This window comes from Piliocolobus tephrosceles, chromosome 9, assembly GCF_002776525.5.
Source record: "Piliocolobus tephrosceles isolate RC106 chromosome 9, ASM277652v3, whole genome shotgun sequence".
NCBI classification, from domain to species: Eukaryota; Metazoa; Chordata; class Mammalia; order Primates; family Cercopithecidae; genus Piliocolobus; species Piliocolobus tephrosceles.
Window position 1 is genome coordinate 17,608,245 of NC_045442.1, and position 22,587 is coordinate 17,630,831.

Consider the following 22,587-nt stretch of genomic DNA (forward strand, 5'->3'; position numbering starts at 1 on the left):
ATGTGACATCTCAGAATAGTCATCATTGGAAGCTCCATGAAATTGGAGTTTCCCACATGAGAGGAGAGGGGTCTGTCAGCCATAGGAGGTGTTCTCTTCCACACCGCCCGCCCCTACCCCACCGCCCAAATCCTAGCTCCTAACTTGAGCTCCCTGTGGTACAGTGCAGTACATGGCTTGGCCACATAGACAGCCAAGGCTTTGCCCCTAACACAGATCTGTCCAAACACCTTTCCCGGCAAGGAGGATCTGTACTGCCTCAGGGTTGTCCCAGCAATATCAGGGAACACAGGAGCTCTATTCCCCAGAAACCATGCCTTTCCTTTCCTGTTAGTGATAGGAACTCTGCTTTCTAAAGAGAAGGACAAAAGTAAAATTAGGAGTTTGTGACTGCCTGGCCAACATGGTAAAATCCTATCTCTACTAAAAATACAAAAATTAGCTGGGCATGGTGGTGCATGCCTGTAATCCCAGCTACTCGGGAGGCTGAGGCAAGAGAATCCCTTGAACCCTGGAGGCGGAGGTTGCAGTGAGCCGTGATCATGCCACTGCACTCTAGCCTGGGTGACAGAGCAAGACTCTGTCTCAAAACAAAAACAGAACAAAAAGTAAAGCATGACGTTTATCTCTGGGCTGCTGTTTAACTCCTTGGCAGAGGGGGACGTGAAGACTTGGGGCTGTCGAGGAATAAAGGGTGGCTCTAACCACACCTCTCCTCCCTGTGATACGCACCGTCTCCACATAGCCTGGAGCTAAACAGCATTTCACTCCCAGGGAGCCCTTAGGGTTCCATGGAACCTCACTTTGACTTCTAAGATGATGACCTGCATGAGGCTCTTTTTGCATAAATGAGGCAGGGAATAAGGGATAAGGGCAGGGGAGGCAGCCAAGTTTGTTTCAGACCCTGCCCTTGTCCTCACCAGTATGGTAGCCTCTGAAAGCGTGCTAACTCTCTAAGCCTCAGCTTCCTCATCTACAAAGCACATATATGGCTTAGCTGCTGGAGTTGTTAGGATTCAGTGGTGCAGAGTGAATGTTCCAGAATGGTGCTTTATGAATGTCACATACAATTTGGTGTCTGATCCCAAGTCAGTGGCCACTTAGTCCCTTTACAACAGATGGAAGTTGGTGCTGTGCTTCCTTGGGGGCGGGCGTTGAGTGTGTGCTAGGAACGCGGTAGGTTACACTAACAGGTGTGTAGTTTACTTTATTTTTCAAAACCTTCTGTGTGCTTTGCCCTCTGTACTCCTCACAGCAGCCCCGTGAGTCAGGTGTGGCAGACATCCTTGCCTTTTACAAATGGAGCAACTGAGGCAGGGAGAGGTTTGTGACATATCCAGGATCACACAGTAATTCTCTAGTAGACCAAGATTTCTAACTTTGAGGCCAAGGCACTTTTGCCTTGCTCCATGACCCTTGGACAACTGGGATTCTTTCTCTGGATGAAGAACAGACAGCAGGGAAGAAGGAAAGAATAAGAAAGGAGAAGCTGGTTTTAAGAGCGCCGCATGTTCTAGTTCCTCCTGAAGTTCACTAATGCAAATAAGGGGGACAGAGGCAAAGTTCTGACTTCAGACTGGGTTTCTTTCTTCATGCCTCAATTCCAGGAGACAGTATAGGGGAAGGACTGAAAGTTTGCCAGTAACATTTTTGCAGCTGCTGATTTTCTAGGGTGACCTCTATGAAGAATGGTTGAAAGGATCATCTGCGGCTAGAGGATCGGGGGAATGAGAGAGTGATGAGTGAAGGGCCTTCATCCTGAGAACATGGTCCCTCCAGCTGATTGAGGATTCTTGCCTGGGCGGAGGGCTCCCAGGAGACTCATTCTCCCCATCTGACCCTCCTCTGCCTGCATGGCCGTCTCCAGATGAATTACCATTTGCTGGAGAGGAGGGAGGGGGTCCTAGAAATATCTTAGAATGGCGTTTGTCCCAGCCACATGTGTCATTACTCAGAATAGAACTGACTTTAACCAGCTTGGGATCCATTGGTAACAGATTCAGAGAAAGTCAACTATCTTTGGCAGCTCTAAAGTTCACTTCCCTTGAGAAGCGCCCTCTTGTAATATTTTAAAATATACAATAATATGAGAAAACTCTTGGGGACTTGAGTTTCAGTCTTAACATTTGAGATAGATTTCCCCCCTTGGAAGGGAAGAAACACGAATAAACATTTTCCAAAGTCTGCTCCGAAGTGTAATTATCAACAAACCAAATGCAGTTCTGTTTGGGGAACTAGGTGGCTTTGGTTGTGGAGAATATAGGACACATCCATGGTTCCTATGAAAGGCTCTGCTTTAAAAAAGGAAAGTTGATTGATTAGTATAAAATGTTACAGAAATGTCCAAGTGCTAACCCCCTGAGGTGATAAAATACCGGGTTTTGGGTAACCCGCCAAGCTCCCATGTCAGGATTAATTGGCAGTCATATTTACTGACAAGCATAGCACAGGCTGTGCTATTGTTGGCCTGTTCCTTCGACTTGTACGAAATGGTCATATGGAAAACAAAGAAACATTAATAATCCTACCAATTACTTTATCTTCTGTGCACTGGAGTGGTCTGGTAGCTGGAAAAAGCTCAGGATATTTAAACCAAATGGACTGTGTATGTGTGTGTGACTTATTTAGAGTAAGTATCTTTGGAGCGTTAGAAAAATTCTCTATTTGGCATCACTGTACACTGCTTAACTCTGGTGGCTTGCAGTGAAGACATCTTAACGTGGTGTTGGTTAACCTCTGATTTCTGTGGTCAAATCGAGTAACAAGGATTGGGAGCTACAGCCTTGGGACTCCGGCCCCCTGAGAAGGTTTCACTGCCTCTATCCCCCTTCAGCCCCTTGCCCCTGGAAATGCTGTGACAGACCATAGGGCACACGCTCAGCCCCAGGGTAGGTGAGGATAGCTGTGGGCAGTTGGCAGGGGCTCCAGTAAATGGCACTAACCACATTCAAAGTTAGATAATTTTTAGATAATTTTTTTGTGAGTCACATAAAACACATCTGTGGGTGAGACATGGAGGACCAGTGTGACAGAGCTCATCCTGGTGGGACTTTTAAAACAGTATTCTAGAAAGAAACCACAAAGCAGCTCGCCCAATCATGAAAGAGATTAAGGGTTCATGCGGATAATCTTTGAAAGCATGCTTCTTGTTAAAATCAACCACGCAGAGGGCAGCCACCCTGCCCCGCCACCACTCCACCAGTAGCTGCCTGGTCTTCTCTGGCCGTCAGACCATGCTAGCCCTAAGGGGTTCAGAGTAGAGACACCGCGGGCCCCTCTTTGTGCGGGGTGAGGGCAGAGGCCTGGGGGTGGGCATCCGCCTGGAGCAGAGAACCTGCCACATTCACTGGATTTCAGCCTAGGTCCACTCCTTCCCAGCCTCCCAGCAAAGCCTCGGTACATTTCCTTCTCTCCCCAGAGTCATGTCAAGCTTAGAACACAGGTACTTGTAGGATGCAGCCTAATGTTTGCAGGGTGGCAGGAGGGATGGAGGGCAGACCTAATCTGTTTAACTCCTACATCTTCTGCATTTGAATATTGAAAACAATCTATATTTAGGTGGTCCCTTCCACCCTCTCCCCACGGCCCCAGTACTTCCTCAGATCCAAAGTCCATTTGTTCCAGATGGGGCCAGACCAGACCTGAAATTATTTCAAAACTCTTCTTTGTGGAGGTCAACCCCCAAAGTCTAGATGCGGTGGGAAGGCGATTATCCAAGCCTACCAAATACCCAGGACTCCACTGGCTGTGGCCAAGTGAAAATTTTAAGTGTCGAGTTTTAAAAGGAAAGCTGCCAATGGGTGTTCTGTAAATCATTTGTGCCAGCAGACTGACCCCATTATGTCAGCTAATCCTGGAAATACAGGAGGTAAATTTCAATCTTCTAGCACGGAGCACTTAATCAATATTCTAAATGTTTTTTTTCTTGCAATTTATGCTAGCAGAGCAATGGGGTGCTTTGGCGGCCCGTTAATCTTCCACCAGAGAAGAGGCACTTGAGAGCCAGTCCAGGGTGCTGGGATTTTGCACAGGGTGATAGACCGGGAGGAGAGCAGGCCTAGGAAGATGGAAGCGAGGAAAGAGAGGTGCTTATTTCCACATCAAACTCCAGGAAGGGGGTTAACCCCCTCTCCTTACCCCTCCCCTCCAAGTAGGGTGAAGCAACCCTGAGAGCATTTCTTCTGCACTTTCCTTTTCACCCATGGTTGACAGTCTAAGAGTTGGTTTTCCAGGAAAAGCTTCAGCTTTGGAGTTAGTTGGACCTGAGTGAGAATCCTGGCTCACCTTCTGTGGCTCCATGACCATTGCTTGGTTTTTACCCTGAATCTCTGCTGTAAAACACCACTGAGCTCTTGGTTTTTTGTGAGGAATAAAGAACAGTGCAAGTATGCAAAGAGCCCAGGCACAACAATGGGCTGACCCTTGGCACTGGGGGAAGCGGCCTCCACTATTGGCCTGGTTGGTGAGATGCGTTAAGAGATTTTGACACAGGACGCTGGGGCCAGAAAGGAAGAGCTGCTCTCAGGAGCGGCGGTGGAGGCGGGGCACAGAGGAAGAAAGATGGAGCTCTTTAGATTGTATTGTGCCTTCTTAATTAATAAGAAGGGTTTGAAGCCGGGTGCGGTGGCTCATGCCTGTAATCCCAGCACTTTGGGAAGCCAAGGCGGGCGGATCACCTGAGGCCAGGAGTTTGAGACTAGCCTGACCAACATGGAGAAACCCCGTCTCTACTAAAAATACAAAATTAGCCAGCGTGGTGGCACATGCCTGTAATCCCAGCTACTCGGGAGGCTGAGCCAGGAGAATTGCTTGAACCCAGGAGGCGAAGGTTGCAGTGAGCCAAGATCGCACCATTGCACTCCAGCCTGGGCAGCAAGAGCAAAACTCCATCTCAAAAAAAAAAAAAAAAAAAAGGGTTTAAGCTGAATGATATCCTGCCAGTTCTAAGATGTGGTCTTGGTAGAAAGTCCCAGGGAGGAGGGGAAGGGGGAGAATATTCTTTGGACACCAGACCAAGAAGGAAGGGAAACCAAAGGCAATAAAAAAAGGACTAGGTCTTGAGGGATTAGAACTGATCCAAATTCCATCTCTCCGTGCATCTCCTGGGACCTTCATCTGACTAATCTGCTTCTTGGAGCTGTGACTTGGAGCTGCCACTCTGGTCAGATCTTGGTCCAGCCTGGTGACCAGAGTGGAACTGGCTGCCAGGGTCCCTGCCACATCTTTTTAACCAATGCCGACATTGGGAAGAGGTGATGTAGTTGTTAACAGGAAACATTCTTGGTTGCAGAAAAGACAGTATTTGAGAAGTAGCCGTGCCTCTTAGCCTCGAAGCCCAGGACTTTGCAGTCTTTGCCATATCTGCACTCCACTGATCCTATTATTTGCTTCATCTTTATCTTTAAATTCAATTATGAGCTATACTTATTTATATGCACACTACTGCCTTTGAGACTCATCTGAAGCTGTTACTAACATATGTGAAAGCATGAGTTCAATGTGCTTTCTCTATATTAAAATCAATATGTAAATATTAAAATTAAAACCATAAAAAAGTTTGCATGCTACCTAAAATGATGTCGTGTACCACCCGCAGTCCCCAAGCTCCACTTTGGCAAACATTATAAACCATCTAATCCTATGACAGATCCCAGAACAATTCGCTTTGATAACTTAGATCACCCCAGCTTTTTATGGCCAGGCATAAATAAAATAAATGCATACACAGTGCCTCCCCTGAGTAATCCTCACAGTAACCTCAGAAGGTCAGTACTATTATCATTCCCATTTTTCAGACAAGAGACCCGAGGCACAGAGATACTTGATCAGAAGAGGAGCAAGAGCAAAGCAACATTCCTCCCCCCCCCCCCCCCCCCCCCCCCCCCCCCCCCCCACAACCCCGTTATAAATGGCTACACTGTATTGCCGAAACCAGAACACTTTAAACATTGTGTTTCTGGGTAACATTATGTATCGCTATAGATTAAATCAGTCCCTAAATTCTTGTTGAACATCTGGCAGACTGAAGTGTCAGATTGGTTCATAAATGAGCATAAAGAAAAGTAATGATGCCTATTCTGACACCAACTGGTAGAACGCAGTACAACTCAATTCTGAGCTAACCTCTCAGGGTGTTAGTGTCAGACTCCACAGGTTATGGGCGTGGTCCCCAACAAGATGGCCCTTGCTTCAGATGCCAGCCACGCTTCGGGGTTCCCAGGCCACCTGCACTTCTGACCAACTAGTTACAAATTCAGGGGTTCCCATGACCCCCCCTCAAGTTCATTTCGCTAGAATGATTCACAGAAATCAGGAAAGTGCTACAAGACCTAGGATTACAGCTTTATGATCAGGGTACAGATCAGAACCAGCTAGACGAAGAGATGCCTAGGGCAAGGTCTTGGGCGGGGGGGCGGTCTCCAGTGGAGAACTTCTCTGCCTTCTCCCCGTGGAATTAGGGCTTGTCACCCCCTTACCGCATTAATGTATTTGCTGCCCAGGAGCCCAGTTTCCAAAGGTTTTGTTAGGGTTTTATTAAGTAGGCACTATTGATTGAATCATTGACCATACGACTGGCAGTCATCAGCCCTCCTCCCCAAACCAGGGGGATCGGGAGGTCAGGCTGACCTACTGTGGCTCAAAGTCTCAACCTGTGACCCATGGTTAGTCTTTGTGGTAACCTGACCTAATCCTGAGTCATCCCATTACTTGGACACTCCGGTGTGATCTGGAGAACTCGTGAATAATAGGCACTCCTAGCACTCAAGAAAGTCCAAGGATTTAGAAGTTCTGTCTCAGGAACCAAGGACAAAAGCCAGTCAAATTCTTAATGATGCAACAACGCCTTATCAGAGTTGGTTGTTTTAAAATATAATTTTGATTCTAGAGATGCACTGTGAAACTTCTTCTTTTATTTTTTAAATGTTTTATTTCCATCGGTTTTTTGGGAACAGGTCATATTTGGTTACAGGAGTAAGTTCTTTAGTGGTGATTTGTGAGATTTTGGTGCACCCATCACCCAAGCAGTATACACTGAACTCCATTTGTAGCACTGTGAAACTTTTCATAAGCAAGCTGGAGTTGAAATTTTGCACTCTACCACTTAGTAGCCATTAGACTTTGGGCAAATTCTTATCTTTTCTGCCTCAATTTCCTCATCTTTAACATGGAGATGACAGTAGAAGAGCTTCCTGGGGTGTTTGCAGATTAAATGTGTTTGTGAGTGTAAAGCATGCTCAGAATGGTGCCCAGCTCAAAAGTGGTACTATGTAAATTTTTATTAGTTGTAAGTTTCAAGGAGCTTTCGGCCCAGCAATTGGATATGTCCCACCTTCAGTGTCAGAGGAGTGCTGAAGGATCAGGCTGGGTTATGGGACTCAGGAGGCATTGCTTTATGGGGCCTGCTTTCCAGTAGGCTTTCTGGTCTTTGTGACCTGTGGAGCTCCAGTGTGTGGAGTGGAACTTGTTATGGATAAGACAAAGGATGAGGTCTTGTTAGAGTGGGGGTTTGGAAATGGAGTTTGGAGATAGATGCTTCTCCATGGGAAGTCACTTGCCTTCCCTGGTATTATTCTCTGCTGAAGGTGGGCTGCACACCCCTATGCCAACCCTGTTGATTTCAGGGAGGATTGTTTAGTAACCTCTTGGCTATGAGTTGAACGGTTCCTCCAGGCCAGGCTTCCTTGACATTGGCGCTATTGACATTTTGGTCTCCATAATTGTTACAGGGGGCTGTCCTGTGCATTGCTGGGTATTTAGCAGCATCCCTGGCCTCTACCTTTCAGATGCCAGGAGCACCTTTCCTCAACTATGACAGCCAAAAATGTCCTTCCAACATTGCCAAATGTCTCCAGGGGGCAGAAGCGCACCTGCTTGACAATCACTGCCCAAAGCGAAGGGTGCCTCAGAGACCCCCTTTTCCTTTACACTAACAAAGAAAATGGGGGCCGTTTGAGAATCCTGTTTCTTCCTCCTTATGCGGCAAGGAGCATAGGAAGATATAAGTGTAAACTGGTGCATTGGACCAAATCTTTCCTAGGTAGTGTAGGCAGGGACAAGGAAGGGAAGCTGTGGTTACTACCTGTCTTCGTCCATGTGGGTTGTCATAACAAAATACTGTAGACTGTGTGGCTTAAGCAACAGAAATTTATTTCTTATAGCTCTGGAGGCTGGCAAGTTCAAGGTCAAGGTGTGGGTAGATTGCGTTCCCAGTGAGGGCTCTCTCCCAGGTTGCAGATGGCCATCTTCCTGCTGTATCCTCACACGGAGGAGAGAAAGAGCTCTGGTGTCTCATCCTCACACCATCACCTTCTGGTGTTTTTATGTATCCAGCGCGCTGGATGATGACCCTGCAGAGAACATCTCAAAGGAGACTTTTGCCCAACGACCCTAGTGGATGGAAGTGTTGTGCCAAATCATGGTCAGGCTTCTCACACATGGCTTTGAGGACAGAGGAGCTTTAAGAGGGGTGGGATTGAATGGGATTAGAAAACTAGCACCAGACGTGTCAACACTGAGCCCATAGCACGGGCATAGAATCTAAATGACTGTAGCAACGTGGATACCGTTGCCTGGGCCTTTTATCTGAGAGAATGGTCTTGGGGCTGCATGTTATTTGTGGTGTTTGGTTTATGGTGTTTGTGACGTTTTCATCGTCTCTGTGTGATACAGACTGTTTTCCAGCACCCGCTGTTGTTTTTGTCACATAGAAAAAATCCAAACGTTGGCTATACCCAGCATTTTCTCTGCGTAATGGTCTCCTGCTCTGGCTGAGTTTATTTCCCCACTCTGGGAGGAATGAACTGTTGGGGGATCTTCCCTTAGCCAGAAGTGTTAAGCTGCAGGGCCCCTCACCCAGACTACTTCCTTCTGGGCCCTCCTGGAAGCTTCATCACAGAGCTCTGGACCAGGCTGCCAAGTGGTCCCAGGCCCTGTGTGGTGAACCTGCTGCTCCCAGCATGGACAGGCTACCAGTGACCTCCTTGGACTTCATCTTCTTGGCTCCAAGTGCCAGCAGAGGAGCTTAGAGGGAAGCTGAATCCCAGAATCCACCCACGTCAGCCTTGGGAGGAAAGAGACTGTTGTAAAAATACTGTTTGTAATAACTGCTTATAGAGCAGTTATTCAAAGCCCTTCAGCCAAGAAAGTGCTTGGATTCAGAGCTCAGAATTGGGTATTACCCTGTTAAGGCTGCCATACAAGCCAGCATGCTCAACTACATTTTCAATTGTGTATTCAACTCGATTGGAAATGGACGCATGCAGGGTATAACTGATACAAAAAAATAGGAATTTAATCTTGGGGGCCAGGCCTCATGATAGGTACGTATGTGTGGCACCCTACATCGTAGGTATCATACATGTCAGTGGCAGCTACTCAGTAACTAAGCATTTTGCATTTACAAAATCTCACTCGTGGGGAGACGTTAAGGGAAAACAGCGCTGTTACTGCAAGTCTTTTCTTGATCCCCGGGTCCCTACTAAGTGTCCCTTGTGGAGACTTTAAAACAAGAGGTTGACTCTTAGTCCTGTGGTTGCAGGAACTTGGCAAAAGGCAGCTCCCATGGAGGACAAGCTGTCCCGCCCAGCCTGCAGACATCAGGTGCTGGGCTGCCTTGCTGAAGCAGCTGTTATCAGATTGCCAGCTTCTGCAAACTTAATTCAAAAACTGATTTCTTTGTGATTGGCATGTTTGCATTGTAGCAAACTTTGGTTCAACATATTGTTAGAATACATAATACTGTAATTTAAGATTATTTTATCAGCAGTAAAGAGTTTTATAATTCATTTTAAAAGTTGTAATGGGCTTGAGCATCTTCAGTATAGTTTAATAATACAGCATTTTATAGCTGGCTGTAAAATTTCAGATTACGGTTTTAGCAATTGTGCAATTCTGTTTTATAGTTTAATAATTGTTCAAATGAAGGAGAGTGTAAAGTTCCTAAAAACCAATTTAATGACTTAGAAAAATAGCTTTTATCAAAATCTATTGCACACCTTTAATGAACCCAGATGTCACCTTTTCAACAAAGGCAGGTCATGGGATCTATTTTTCTCTGCAGCAATGTAGCCAGATGCCCTCTCAATTAAGCACACACAGTGCGGTATCTCTAAATTATAATTTTTCTCTTTTTAAAAACTCTTTTATCCCTAATCTCCTATAGCTAGAATAAGCCTATTTTCCAAGCACTAGGTGAACACCAGTGAGGCCTGGAGAACTCCAGCTTAAACAGGCGATAAATTGGTTCTCTCCAGAGAAGATTTTCATTTTACAGATGGCCTCTTGATCACACTGCCTGAACCCCAGCTCCTAACTCTTATAAAGTCTCTTATGAATGCCTCCAAATAACTCATAGTTTACTCTTCTATAAAGTGAATAGCAGAAAGGGAGCCCTACCTGATCATTTAATTATATATTCTCGTTACTAGTAATACAAGTGTTATCATATATTATAGCATCTGGGAGAAGGCATGATCTCATTGTCATTGGAATTATAGTTCATGTTATTTGTATTTCTGGAATTTGCCATGGGCATATTTTCAGGAAACAAAAGCCAGTGAAAGAGGTGGCCCAGGGATACAAACACAGTTATCACATAGCGTAGGGAGCACATCGTGGGGAATTAGGTCCCAGGACCCTTGGATACAGTGTGATTATTGAGTGAACCAGCTCTGGCTGAGAGCCTGTTTCTGCTACACAGAAATGGAAAAGGTCAAAGGAAGTCCCATGTGGCTGAGCTGTTTCCTCTCTGAGGTGCAGTCTGGTGACCTGGGGTTCACAGCCCATTACCACTCTACTATAAGCAGTGGTACCTTTTTATCTGAACAAAGGGCAGGCTGATTTTGAACTCTCCACCTGGCAAATACTTTGAGAAGAGGTCACCTGCAGCGCCTAGAACCCCTTTATTCTATCACCCTGAAATGACACAGGCTTCCTTTTTTCTGTTTCTTATTCAGTTCTGTAGTCGTCTGACCCATGTTTGTCAGCTTGGCTCCAGGGTGTTTCTGTGGAAATTTGGTGTTCCTTGGGACACCAATGTAAAGCTGTCCGTGCCTGTCATTTGGATATCTTTTGGCAGGTTTCAGTCATCTCAGCAAAGATGCCACAACTGGAAGACATTCTTGCTGCCTACAGACGGGCATTAGCTCTGGGCTTCAGCTGTTGTCTCTTCTTACTCGTCGCCCCAGAACACCCCAGTACTATGTTATAGTACCTCAGTACATAGTCAGTACTATGTAATGGACAGCATTTAGTGATTTTGTGTTCCCATGGAGAATGGGCGCAATACCATCCTTTGTTTTGCTCCAGTCCAACACTCACTTTAAGATAATAGAGCTCAAGCAAAACACAGCATCGGTTGTACTAATGCCTGACAAGTGATCATGCAAAGAAGTACAGGGTGGTTAGTTTCCAATGTTGATTTTTTTAAGAAAAGGAGGCTGTTGTACTTAGGAGAAGATACTGAAGGGCCAGGCCTCTTGCTACAATAAAATTCAAACCCTCTGCGGGCTAAGATGGAGAGTAGCTTAATCTCTTTGGTCTTTGGATTTATCAGCTAAAATATGAGAATGATAAATGCTACTGCCTAGGAGTGTTATAATTATTAAACAAATTAAAAGCCTTCATCACAGTAACTCAGCCTCCAGGACAGTAACTATTTATACTATTATTTTATTCTCCTGGGTGGTCTTTGCTGATGATGACATAGGAGGAGCCCGTGCTGAGGTGGCATCCAGTGACCTTTACTCCAAAATTCATCTGAGAAGTGAACTCGAGCATCATATATGTGTGCTACCTTGCAAAAATAGACCAATTATTTGATCACCAATTTTTTGATCACCCATTTATGATGTCTTCTCCTAAGCACTTTTTTTTTTTTTTTTTTTTTAAACCACTATTCTCAGAAAATGAGAAAGGCTTAGAGAGGGGATGGGAAGACAAGGTCCTCCTCAGTGCATTATGGGAAAAGCCATTAGGCCACCTGCACCTGTGGTCCAGAGGGCACTGAGGTCAGCCCATCAGAAGGACAGTAATTCAGCCCTTGGACAATTGCTTAACCCAATTGCTGGGTAATAAACATGCTTAATAAAAAGGAATAGGACGTCTGCACCATCTTAGCTATAAATATGCTTCTTGTTCTGGGTAACCTGTGAGAATACCTCTGAGCACACTTAGATCACATACTATAAATAAATCCAGTTTCTTATATCCCATACTGACCTTTTATCCTTAGGACTTCTAGCCAACCATGTTCCCCTGAATAATAGGTTCTGCCTGTTCTTGAACCATGAAACTCCCTTATGTGGAAGCAAACAACCCTGGTTCTCTTATTGGGTAAAATTCAACCGAGAGCATCCCTCCTCTCTGCCCCTTATATTTCAAACCCAAGGAAATGAGACTGTCTAGAGAGAAAACTCAAGACAGTGGACATTGAGTTGACATTTTGGGAGTTTTCCCCAGGGTGGCTGTCCCCTGCCTGCCCCTCCGCTGCAGGGACCTCAGAGAGGCACTCACCACTGGCGTCTTGGAGGAGCAGAAGCCTCCGGGCCTGGCTTGACCTCTGACTTCCTACAGAAACTGCATTTGCAGAAGTTGCTCCTGGTCTCTGGGATGAAGCTTGGGAGGACACCCTTGGGCTCTGTATTCCTTTTCAGACTCTGTTGATTCTGCGCTGCCTGAGCTGTCTCTGTCCATGCTGGCTGTGTGAGCCTGGGCTTATGACTGCACCTCTCAGAACCTTCCTTAGCTGTCACCAGGATAATGAGCTGTTTCTGAGGGTTGATGTAAGATCTGGGAGATAATGAACAGTATATCTAGCATGGAGTCAATATGCATTGATTTTTAGAGTCAGAGTGACTGGGTTCAAATCTCAGCACAGCCTCTTCAAGCTGTGGAAACCTGAGCAAGTCATCACCTCTCAGAACCCCTGTTCCTGACCCATATAAAAGGGGAGTGTCCCCCTCAGAAAGAAAGTTGTTTCAGCGATGGGTGTATTTGGTAAAAGGCAGATGGGATCATCATTGGTGAAGGCTATTTGTGATAGTAATGATCACAGTCATCATCATCTACTTGGTTTTCCTATACTTTCGAGAATATTTTTCTCTAAAAGCACATATTCTAAAAAAATTTTTAAGGTTCTTTGCTTTTACCTTGTTTCTTTGCACCACCAACCATGTTCCATCTTCTGAACCAGAGGATGAACAAAAGCCCCTGGTCCGTTATGTCTCCAAACCGTGGTGTTTTATATCAAACCTTAGTTACCACCATAAGTCACAGAGCCATTACGGGGCCGCACTCAGCTGCACATAAATGCACAGGAGAATGAGAGCCTTAATAAATATTATCTGATGGTGATGAGGATGCGTGTCTGATGAGATAGGCTGCATGCACTTCTCATCAGGGACAACAATGAATCTTTTCTGTTGCTCTTGCACATTTGCATTCCCAACTGCACATTCTGAGAAAACAAATGTTTCATTTTAGGGCCGTCCCTCCTAGTTGCTTTATACCATTAATGCTGAATGTTCGCTATACAAAACAGCCACCCTCGCCCCAAACCACAACGTCTTCAAAATGTCTTTCACACATTTTTGTCAATATCTTATTGTTAATTGCGCATAATTTTCTAAAATGCAGCTCATAATTGCTTCTTGTCTGAATATTTTACTAATCAAGCAAGCTAACCATGAATGAAAACAAACAGTTCTCTAATGTATTTCTGCAACCTGTGTTTGCCCCAGCGTGGGTAAAAGCAAAAGAGATGTAAGGTGATCCTGTGAAGGTATGAAAAGAAGAAGTAAGCCCAGCCAGGGCACCCTGTGAAGCTCCATGCTGTAGACAGAGTCTGCACGCAGCACTCCTTGCCATCTTGCCATTAGTGTTAAATTACAAGTGCAAAGCTGCAGGCATCCTTTTATGGTGCGCTGGAGACTGACAGGGAAGCCCGAGGGAATGCTTAGCTAATGGAGGACTGTTGATATATCTTACTGGACTGTGTCTCTTTCATTGCATTCATTTTCAAATCTGAGGAATCACAGATGATCACAAGCCGGTTCTCTTCAATACAATGTTCACAAGCCCAATTAGCGTGAGGTTTTGCATTTTTCCCACTTTTGCCTTGATCAAAGAATGACCATCAACCACAGAGAGGCTAAGAAAAACTTGAATTTTGAAAGGACTTCCATCTAGAGTATCACATTAGATTTTCGCAACCCTGTGATTTAGACAGTAGGGCAGGAATGAGTGGAATCATGGATGATGGTTGGAAAGCTAGGACTAGGAACCTTGTAACCTGTGCTCTTTTTTTGTTGTTGTTGTTTTTTGTTTTTGTTTTTGTTTTTGTTTTTTTTGAGACGAGTCTCTCTCTATCACCCAGGCTGGAGTGCAGTGGTGCGATCTCAACTCACTGCAACCTCCGCCTCCTGGAGTCAAGCAATTCTCCTGCCTCAGCCTCCTAAGTAGCTGGGATTACAGGTGCCTGCCACCATGCCCAGCTAATTTTTTATATTTTTAGTAGAGATGGATTTTCACCATGCTGGCCAGGCTGGTCTCGAACTCCTGACCTCATGATCCACCCGCCTCGGCCTTCCGAAGTGCTGGGATTACAGGCGTGAGCCACCATGCCTGGCCAGCCTGTGCTCTTTTCACCATACCATATCAATCAAGCCAGTACCAGGAGCAAGTTCTAAATTGTACCAGAAGTTCTCTTAACTGACACTCATTTAGCCAGCTCACCACAGAAGCCAACCTGTCCCTTCCCCTGCAAACATGGCTACTGCACAAGACTCACTGCACGGACCACACTAGCAGGCTTCGCTTCTTTTGCCCACAAGTGCCCCTCACTCTCTCCAGTTGGGATGCAGTCTTAACAAGCATCAACTGTATTTGTTCTTATGCCATTTTGTGCTGGTTGTAGTTGGTATTTTTGCTTACATCATTTGCTAAATATTACATAAATCACTGAATAGGAGCCCCAAAAAAGGGTAATCCCTTCAATGCACACTAAGTTGAATATATCTGAAAAGGCAAATTCCTAAAAACAAAACAAAAAAAAGCCTTTGGATTAGGTGTGGGTGAGATGACTATAAAGGACCGAGTGCAGTTATAAAAACACAGGAATATTGTGTACTGAGATTCTTCTGCGAGTGTCAAACATCACTCCTGTTTTGAGGAAACTGCAACCGGGAACTGTAGACCAGGAATTATAGACATGGCTTATGCAAAACATAAGCCAGGGAACTCCAATCAATAGACTCTTTAAAAAAAAAAAAAAAATTGAATAAAGGTGGTCCTGGTCGCATAATCCAAAAATCAGTAAAGGAATGATATTTCGATGTTAAAGTTTCATATAGATATACCATTTCTAAGTGATTTTATTCTTTCATTTAATTTCCCAATTGACCACCTAGGGGCCCAGTCCCCAATCAGGTCAAAGAACAGGGTTTCTGATCTAGGCTTGGCACTAAGCTCAAACTAAATTGCACAGTTCAACTCTGACTGTCCCATTGGTGCCAGGATTCTAAGACCTTTGCTACTAGAGCCTGTCTGTCAGCTTCAAGGCTAGGATCCCCACACCCAAACACACATATCTGGAATCTGGCTTTATTTCAACTCGCTATGCACCCATTATTGGAGGCTTCACCTAAACGTAGCCCAACCTGTCTGAGCTATGCCTCCTCTGAGTAAGAAAGTACGACTGCAGGTCCCTCATCCTGCGACTCGCCCTGCCCAGACTAACGAAACTTGGCACCCCTGAGCCTTCCTGAAACTTGCGCTGAGTGAAATATCTTTACAAGGCCTTCTAAGAGCTTAATGTAATGAAAGCCTCTGGCTGAGGTTCAGGCAACACAGAGACAAAGCATCTTCGGGGGGAGCAGGTAGAGGAGACCAGACAGTCCCAGGCTCAGTGGTAGAAGAGCCACCCAGGGCTACTCCAGCCCCTTCTCAGAAGCACGCCTGCCCAAACTCATCCTGGCTGCCCTCACAGCCCCTGGTTTTCCTCCTGGCCTGGGCCAGGGTCCGTGGGGCTTGGCAGAATTAAACTTGGAGGAAATGAATTCCTTCCCTGCTGAACTCAGGCTCTGGAAGAAAAACACCCAAGCCCACAGGCTCAGAGCAGGCTTTATTTATGTGTCCACTTGTTTTACGCAGCTGACTTTGCTGGACATTATTCAGACCAGTGGTTGCAAGTGATTGTTACCAAGTCTGTAGGAAAAGCAAACCTACGGGAAGGTGAGTCTCAAAATAGACAGTGCCAGACGTTTTAGAAAGGCTGGCCAACTGCTTGGGACCAGACCAGCAATAAAACTTCTCCCAACAATCCCAGACGTCAATAGGCAAAATTCAAAAGCCAAAGAAAACAAAAGAAAGGCTCCAGACCACTGGGTGGGCCACCATTACTTAGCTTGGATTCACTAGCAAGGGGTTCCTTTTTGTGTCTTCTTTATATGTACAGAAATTAATTTGGGCAAATTGGTATCATGTACACAATAGAATTGTTATATAGTATTACCTATTGAAGTCTATAAGCAGGTGAGTCTATCTGACTAAAATACAATGTGAATGATGCTTACTTGGTAGCCAGTTCCTCTGCTCAGTTAACCTCAGTTAAGTACATACTCTTCTTTCCATGGCTTATCTTACAAGGGAGCATAAAAAATGTAGATTTAAACTGAGAAATGGCTTTGAGTTCTGGACTTCTGCTTCTGGACTGTTGTGTGAAAAACTCATACGGTGGTTTTCCCTAGCAAAGGTTCAGTTTGTGCTGCAGAAGAGACTCGTATGCTAATAAACGGGTATTGACAAGTGTGATAGATGCAGCTAGGTACTTAGTGAGTGCTGGAGAGCAAAGTTGATTGCATTTTACAGTCTGTGTATTTCTCTGTTTATTGCTTGTATTCTGTCATTAAGCAAACAGGTTCCTAATATAGCAAATCTCTCTAATCAGTAAAGCAAGGAAGAAAAGAACCAGAGCATCATTAATTATGACTATCTGGCTGCAGACCGGACAGTCTGTTGCTATTGGATTGGGCAACTTCCCCTGGTTTTGTTTTCTGGAGGTAGAGCAGAAACTGGCTTTTCTTATGCATGGAGGAGAACAGAGAAATGTTCCATGCCCTGCTGGCTGACAGCTGCCTAAAATCCGGAGATTAAACACTGGCTTCTCTACAGAAATGGAGTCCTGGGGCAGCAAAGGCCAGGCTCCGGGCGAGTGCGCTTTTAAGCCTCCAATTCCATAATCAGAGTGAGCATGCTGCTCACAAGCCTGACCTGTCCCCAGAGCTTGGGGAGAGCCTGCTGTGGGCAGAACCCGTGTGGGGACTGGACTGAGAGCTATAAATGATGTGTGCATCTCTGCGTTCTGCACAGGAAAGCTGCTGGCACCCCGGCAGGCTTTCCAAATGCTAATCACTGGGGTAAAAAGCAGGAGAGGCACTGCTCTGACTCCAGGTAACAGAGGTTAACAGCATCTAATGCATTTATTAACCCTCTGGTGCCAGGGACTGGCGAGGTCTGGCCCCCCACAATTACAGTGCCCTGGAAATTCATTTATGCGACGTGCCTGGACTTGGGGATTACCACCAGTGACACTTTTATAATATGAGAGCAACGACTGCTGGAGAGACGAGGCTTCACGTGCCTAAAGAACAGGTTTCCCTGGTTTTCCAGAAGGTAGGGAAGGCGCTTGGTTTGGGGACAGGCTTCTCTAGTATGATTTTCATCTTCCCGTTCTCAAGATGAAAACCTCGAGGTGTGCTATATTTCGGTGGTGGTGTTTCCCCCAATTCAGAGTCAGGCAGCTTCCCCTAAACCTTATAGCTATAAATTAGAGTTAAGAAACACCCTTTCTTAAAAAGGATTAAATAATTCATTTTTCAACATACTGTAAGAATAGTTCAAATTGATGTTTTGAAAAATGAAATGCATCTTCTCTTCTTCATCTCTTGTTAAAAGGCATATCGTGTTAAAACCACAAACTGTAAGGCATGATGTCTGCATAGGTACCGGCTGGCTGAGCTCTTTGTCAGCTCTCTGCATTTCTCATAATCATCAGGGCTTTGAGGTTCACTGAAGGGCCCCTGAACACTGTGCCAGCCCTTCTATTACTGCACCCTTCATTTTACCAGTTTGTAACTCAGGGATAAAAGGTGGTCTTCCAGTTTCTAATTTACCTTATACCTTACAAAGTCTCAGGAGTTTGGGGTTTATTTTTTCCTTTTAATTTTCCTGGGACATCCCACTTTGCAGCAACCGAAACAGCATTTAAAGTGTGTAAGGACTTTTTTTGTGATAGCTGAAAGTGGGGGATGCCCTGTAATCTTATCTGTTTGCATTTATCATGCCTGACTAGCACGACAGTGATAGCTTGACGATGTTTTCAGAAATGCTGGGGATAAAAGCCTTTAAAATGTGGAAGTAACAGGTTTCTCAGGCTTCCAAAGTGGGTTTTAAGATGCAGATTTTCTTAAGTAGACTCTGGATCTGCAGAGGTAGATTTCTGACCCTCAGTGGTCACAGGAAGTTCACACTGCATACAGGACTCATAAGCATGCAACTAGCCAGAAGTTCACAGGTCTGCATCCCAGGCTGTGACCCTCTCTCAGCAGCAGGCCCACTGTGAGAGGTTCTGAACTCTCAGCCTGATGATGTCTGTTGTTGACCCTATCCAGTCTAGACAGCCAACACACTCTGGCCCTCATTTCATTTGGTGTAAGATTTAAAGAGATCTCAAACCTATATGCAATCCTTTGATTCTGCTAATCAGACTCACAGAGCTGACAGTGGCCCGTGCCAAGTTTGGGTGGAACTCCAGAGCCTCTCTGCTCAGCCTCTGCTGCTGTAGGGCTTTCCTGCGCACCCAGACCGCTCTGTAGGAAGCTTGTTAACACACAATGTAAGCAGAGTCTTTAGAGTCCTGTGTGTGGACTGCTAAGCCTCTGGAGTGCTGAGTGCCTCTGTGGGCTGGGAAGATGTTTAACGGGAGAGAAGGCATTTTCTCAGAGCATCCCCTGTGGGGATGTGGCTGCACATTCTTACTTGGACTCATCAGTTCCTCCAGTTATGCCAATCGAATGGTCTTCCAGGCAAGATGAGCCTGAGAGGTGCTGCTTCCAGCTTTAGCCAATGGGACTCCATGGAGACAAGGTCAGAAACTGACCTTTTCCTTTATACAGAGGCCAACAGGGTTACCCGCTTTGGGGGAACAAGAACTTAGAGACTGCACAGACTTGGAGCTGATCTAAATGCATTTTCCTGTGTAATTGAAGTTATGCCTGTCATTTCCAGATAGAAGACAAGATCCTCAGAGTTTACACCTGTGCGCGTCTCCCTGGTTGAAAGCTTATAAATTCTGAATGTAGTGTGAAACCCTCCGTGACTAATGAGGGTCAGAAATCTACCTATGCAGGCAGAGTCCACTTAAGAAAACCTGTTAAGATAGAGGCCTTTTCTAGTCCATTGATGAAAGCCCCTTTCTAATCATTTAATAATGGTAGGATTATACTCCTGCAGTATAGCTAATGAGTGTCACAGATTGAGTATACAATGAATAAAACACTGTCTGCTAGTGCTAATCATACCTAACAAAGTAGGAAAGAAGCCTTCCCAGCCCTTGGAACTCTTAGAAGCTACTGTGGTCTAGGACGCTGAGGTGCAACTTAGCTGTGACCGCAAGCATAGAAAGAACTTGAGAGCATAATGCATCCCAGTCTAGAAATCACGCTGCCTCCCCTGTGCAATTCAGTAAATTTGTTAGTTATGCAAAAGCCCTTAGCAAGGGCTTATGTCTTTTGTAGATTATGGCCTAGAAAAGGCAGAATGTGAGGTTTTAGGGCCGTTTTGGTGTCTGGGCACAATTCCAAACTTGAACAGAAATAAAACACGTAAAGCACTACACATTACTCTCTGTAGGTGACAGTGCAGTGGACCAGATTTGCTATTAATATAGATTAAAAGTAGGCTCTTGAATCAGGTTCAATTCCTCTTCCAATTTCCCCTCTGATCTTCTTATACATAACATTTAGTGACCTTTGAACAGCCCAGGGATGCTTCACAGTGTCTTATTCTTGATGCTTGTTTAAAGGTTTCTATTTCATATTCACAGCTGGCATATGCAAATATAGGTAAAGATTATGATGCCTCCCAAGTAGCATTATGGTCAATAAATTACTCCTTGGGTGAACATGCTATCATTTTAGCTTAGCATGTCTTCCAGGAGTTGCAAAAGTCACAACAGGCAGCCTGCCAGTGCCAGCCACACAGAGCTGGTTGCTCAGGTCCTCCTTGATTCAAGTGTAACGCTTAACCAGGGCTCAGCCCATTGACAAGCAAGCTCTCTGTCTGTCAGTGCCAAATGGCTCCTGTTGCTGGGGATGAGGGAGGAGCATTGTGGGAGTTCTTCGTGTGGATTTTGGGGAGAAACACTGTAATGCAGGAGGCAGCACATTTTCATTTAGGAATTGAAGAGACTGGGTTTGCATCCTGAGTCTGTAAGTAAATTGCTGTGTGACCTTGAATTAGTCACTTAACTTGTCTGGGTATGAGAGGGTTGTACCAGGGTCAGTAGTTTTCACATGCATTTACACTGTCATTATTTGAGCAATGGGACGTTTCCTATGATGAAATTATCAGGTAGAAGCCCAGTGGAGGGCTGTTCCAGTTGAGGAGAAACAGGGAGCTCAGTGCCTTCACAGCCCAGTCCCCTTGCAACTGCTCAGGAAGCCATTTTCAAATGGCTACATTGAGGATCCATAATGCCCTGTGTGATTCTTTGAGGATGCGCATCTGAAAGGGTCCCTGCCCTGTGCCTTAGCCCCTGATTCTGTGTGATCCTAAACAGTGACTAGTGAGTAGTTTCCTCACTAGAGAGGAGCCCCAAGAACCCAGGGACCAGGTCCTATTTTGTTCATCACCATATACCCAGCATTGGTAAATGGACTCAGTAAGGGTTTGTTGACTGGAACAACAAATAAACAAATGAACAAACAAACAAGCTCAGGAAGGCCTTTCTCTATATTACTCATAAATGCAGATGTTTATTGCAATACTTTTACCTAGAAGGAGGTAATTCCCAAAAATTAACTTTAAGAAATGAGGGATGACTTCAAAACGTTTTCTTTAGTAACCTAGTCCTGGGCTGCTCCTTCAGGAGCCACTCGGCTTTGAAATGGGGTAAGTCGGAATTGAGATGTGCCATGCCAAACACACCAGATTCTGAACACGTAGAATGGACAAAAAGAATGTAAAGTATCTTATTAATATTGAGTACATTTTGAAATGGGTTTATATTTATATTGGGTTAAATAAAATATATTAAAATTAACTTCACCTGATATCTCTTTATTACATGGCTACTAGAAAATGTTCAATTATATATGGAGCTCACAGCTGCATCTCACATATTTATCGGAGAGCATTGCTCTAGACAGCTGATTAATGGATCATCAGTAATTACTCTTCTGTATTATGTTTGAGCATTTTTTTTTCTTGTCTCTCTCCAGGCACAGAAGCTAAAATCCAATGTGTCGGGCAATACACACCTCTGTATTTCCAATGTAAGTATGTTTCTTTTGGAGGCTTCCTGCATTTATAGAAACATAGCCTTTGGGCCCCTGGGGCAGGGTATCATATAAAGCATTCAAAGACAAGAAGGTATCCAGTCCACAAGAAATCTAAGCCAACCTCCATGACCATGTACCCTTTGAGCAAGGTGAAGACTTTGAATTCCAGTTCACAAAGTTGGAAGTAAGCCTGGGACCCGGGATCTTTGTCCCAGGATTAATACAAGTGTTCCAGGGCCCTGAGCCTCTCTGTAATCACAGTCATGTAAAATCATCCAGCACAGAGAAGATACATAGCAAATCTCACTGCTACCAGATGTTCTCTATCTGTGGTGCCTCTGACCTCCACAGGCCCCCATGGTAGATACATTACTCAATCCAGTTTACTGGTGAGGAGACCGATCATTCTGCTGTGTGTGGGCCCTGGTTCCTTGTGTAGGAGGTTGGCATTATGGGATTAAGCAGGTGCTGGCGACAGGGATGGAGGATTCTATCCTGAGGAAGGACAGCTGTGCTGGCTGGGAGTCCAGAAGCTGGAGTTCTGGTTTGGTTCTCCCAGCAATGAGCAAGCAAGTGCTTGCTCTCTCCAACTCCTCATCTATAAAATCTGGGATTGAACTGGCTCATGCAGGGAGAGGCCGCTCTGCCTGTCTCCAATGCTGTCTGTGACCCATCTCTACACAAACTGTCACTTGTTCGGGCAAGTTTCCTGAGATGACTCTGCTGCCCTCCTTCCCTGATGGGGAGAGACAGCGAGCATTCCTCTTCAGCCGGTGATAGGAGAAGGGTTCCGTGCTGCACAGCTAACAGTTACCTGTGCAACATGGAACCCTGGAGAGTGAGGTAAAGAATGGCAGGGGTACCTGAACTCAGATACCTTCCCCCCAAATGAATTTAATAATCCCTAATGGGAGAACAAGCAGTAAGCATTGACCAATTTATCAAAAGTATCTGGTTCTCATCCAGATTCATGGTTTCTTCCCATAAAACTGCAAGTCAGTGAATCTGAGTCTCAGTGGTACAATCTTGG

At 45.1% G+C, this 22,587-nt stretch overlaps 1 protein-coding gene across 5 annotated transcripts in view; it reads left to right on the forward strand.

Moving 5' to 3' along the window:
* GFRA1 (GDNF family receptor alpha 1) overlaps positions 1 to 22,587 on the forward strand; it is a 220,128-nt gene that overhangs the window by 189,824 nt on the left and 7,717 nt on the right. For all 5 annotated transcript variants that reach the window (XM_023224404.2, XM_023224402.3, XM_023224405.2 and 2 more), the window contains one exon: positions 21,498 to 21,551. In XM_023224404.2, the coding sequence (XP_023080172.1) occupies positions 21,498 to 21,551 (54 nt within the window). The remainder of the gene's footprint in view (positions 1 to 21,497; positions 21,552 to 22,587) is intronic.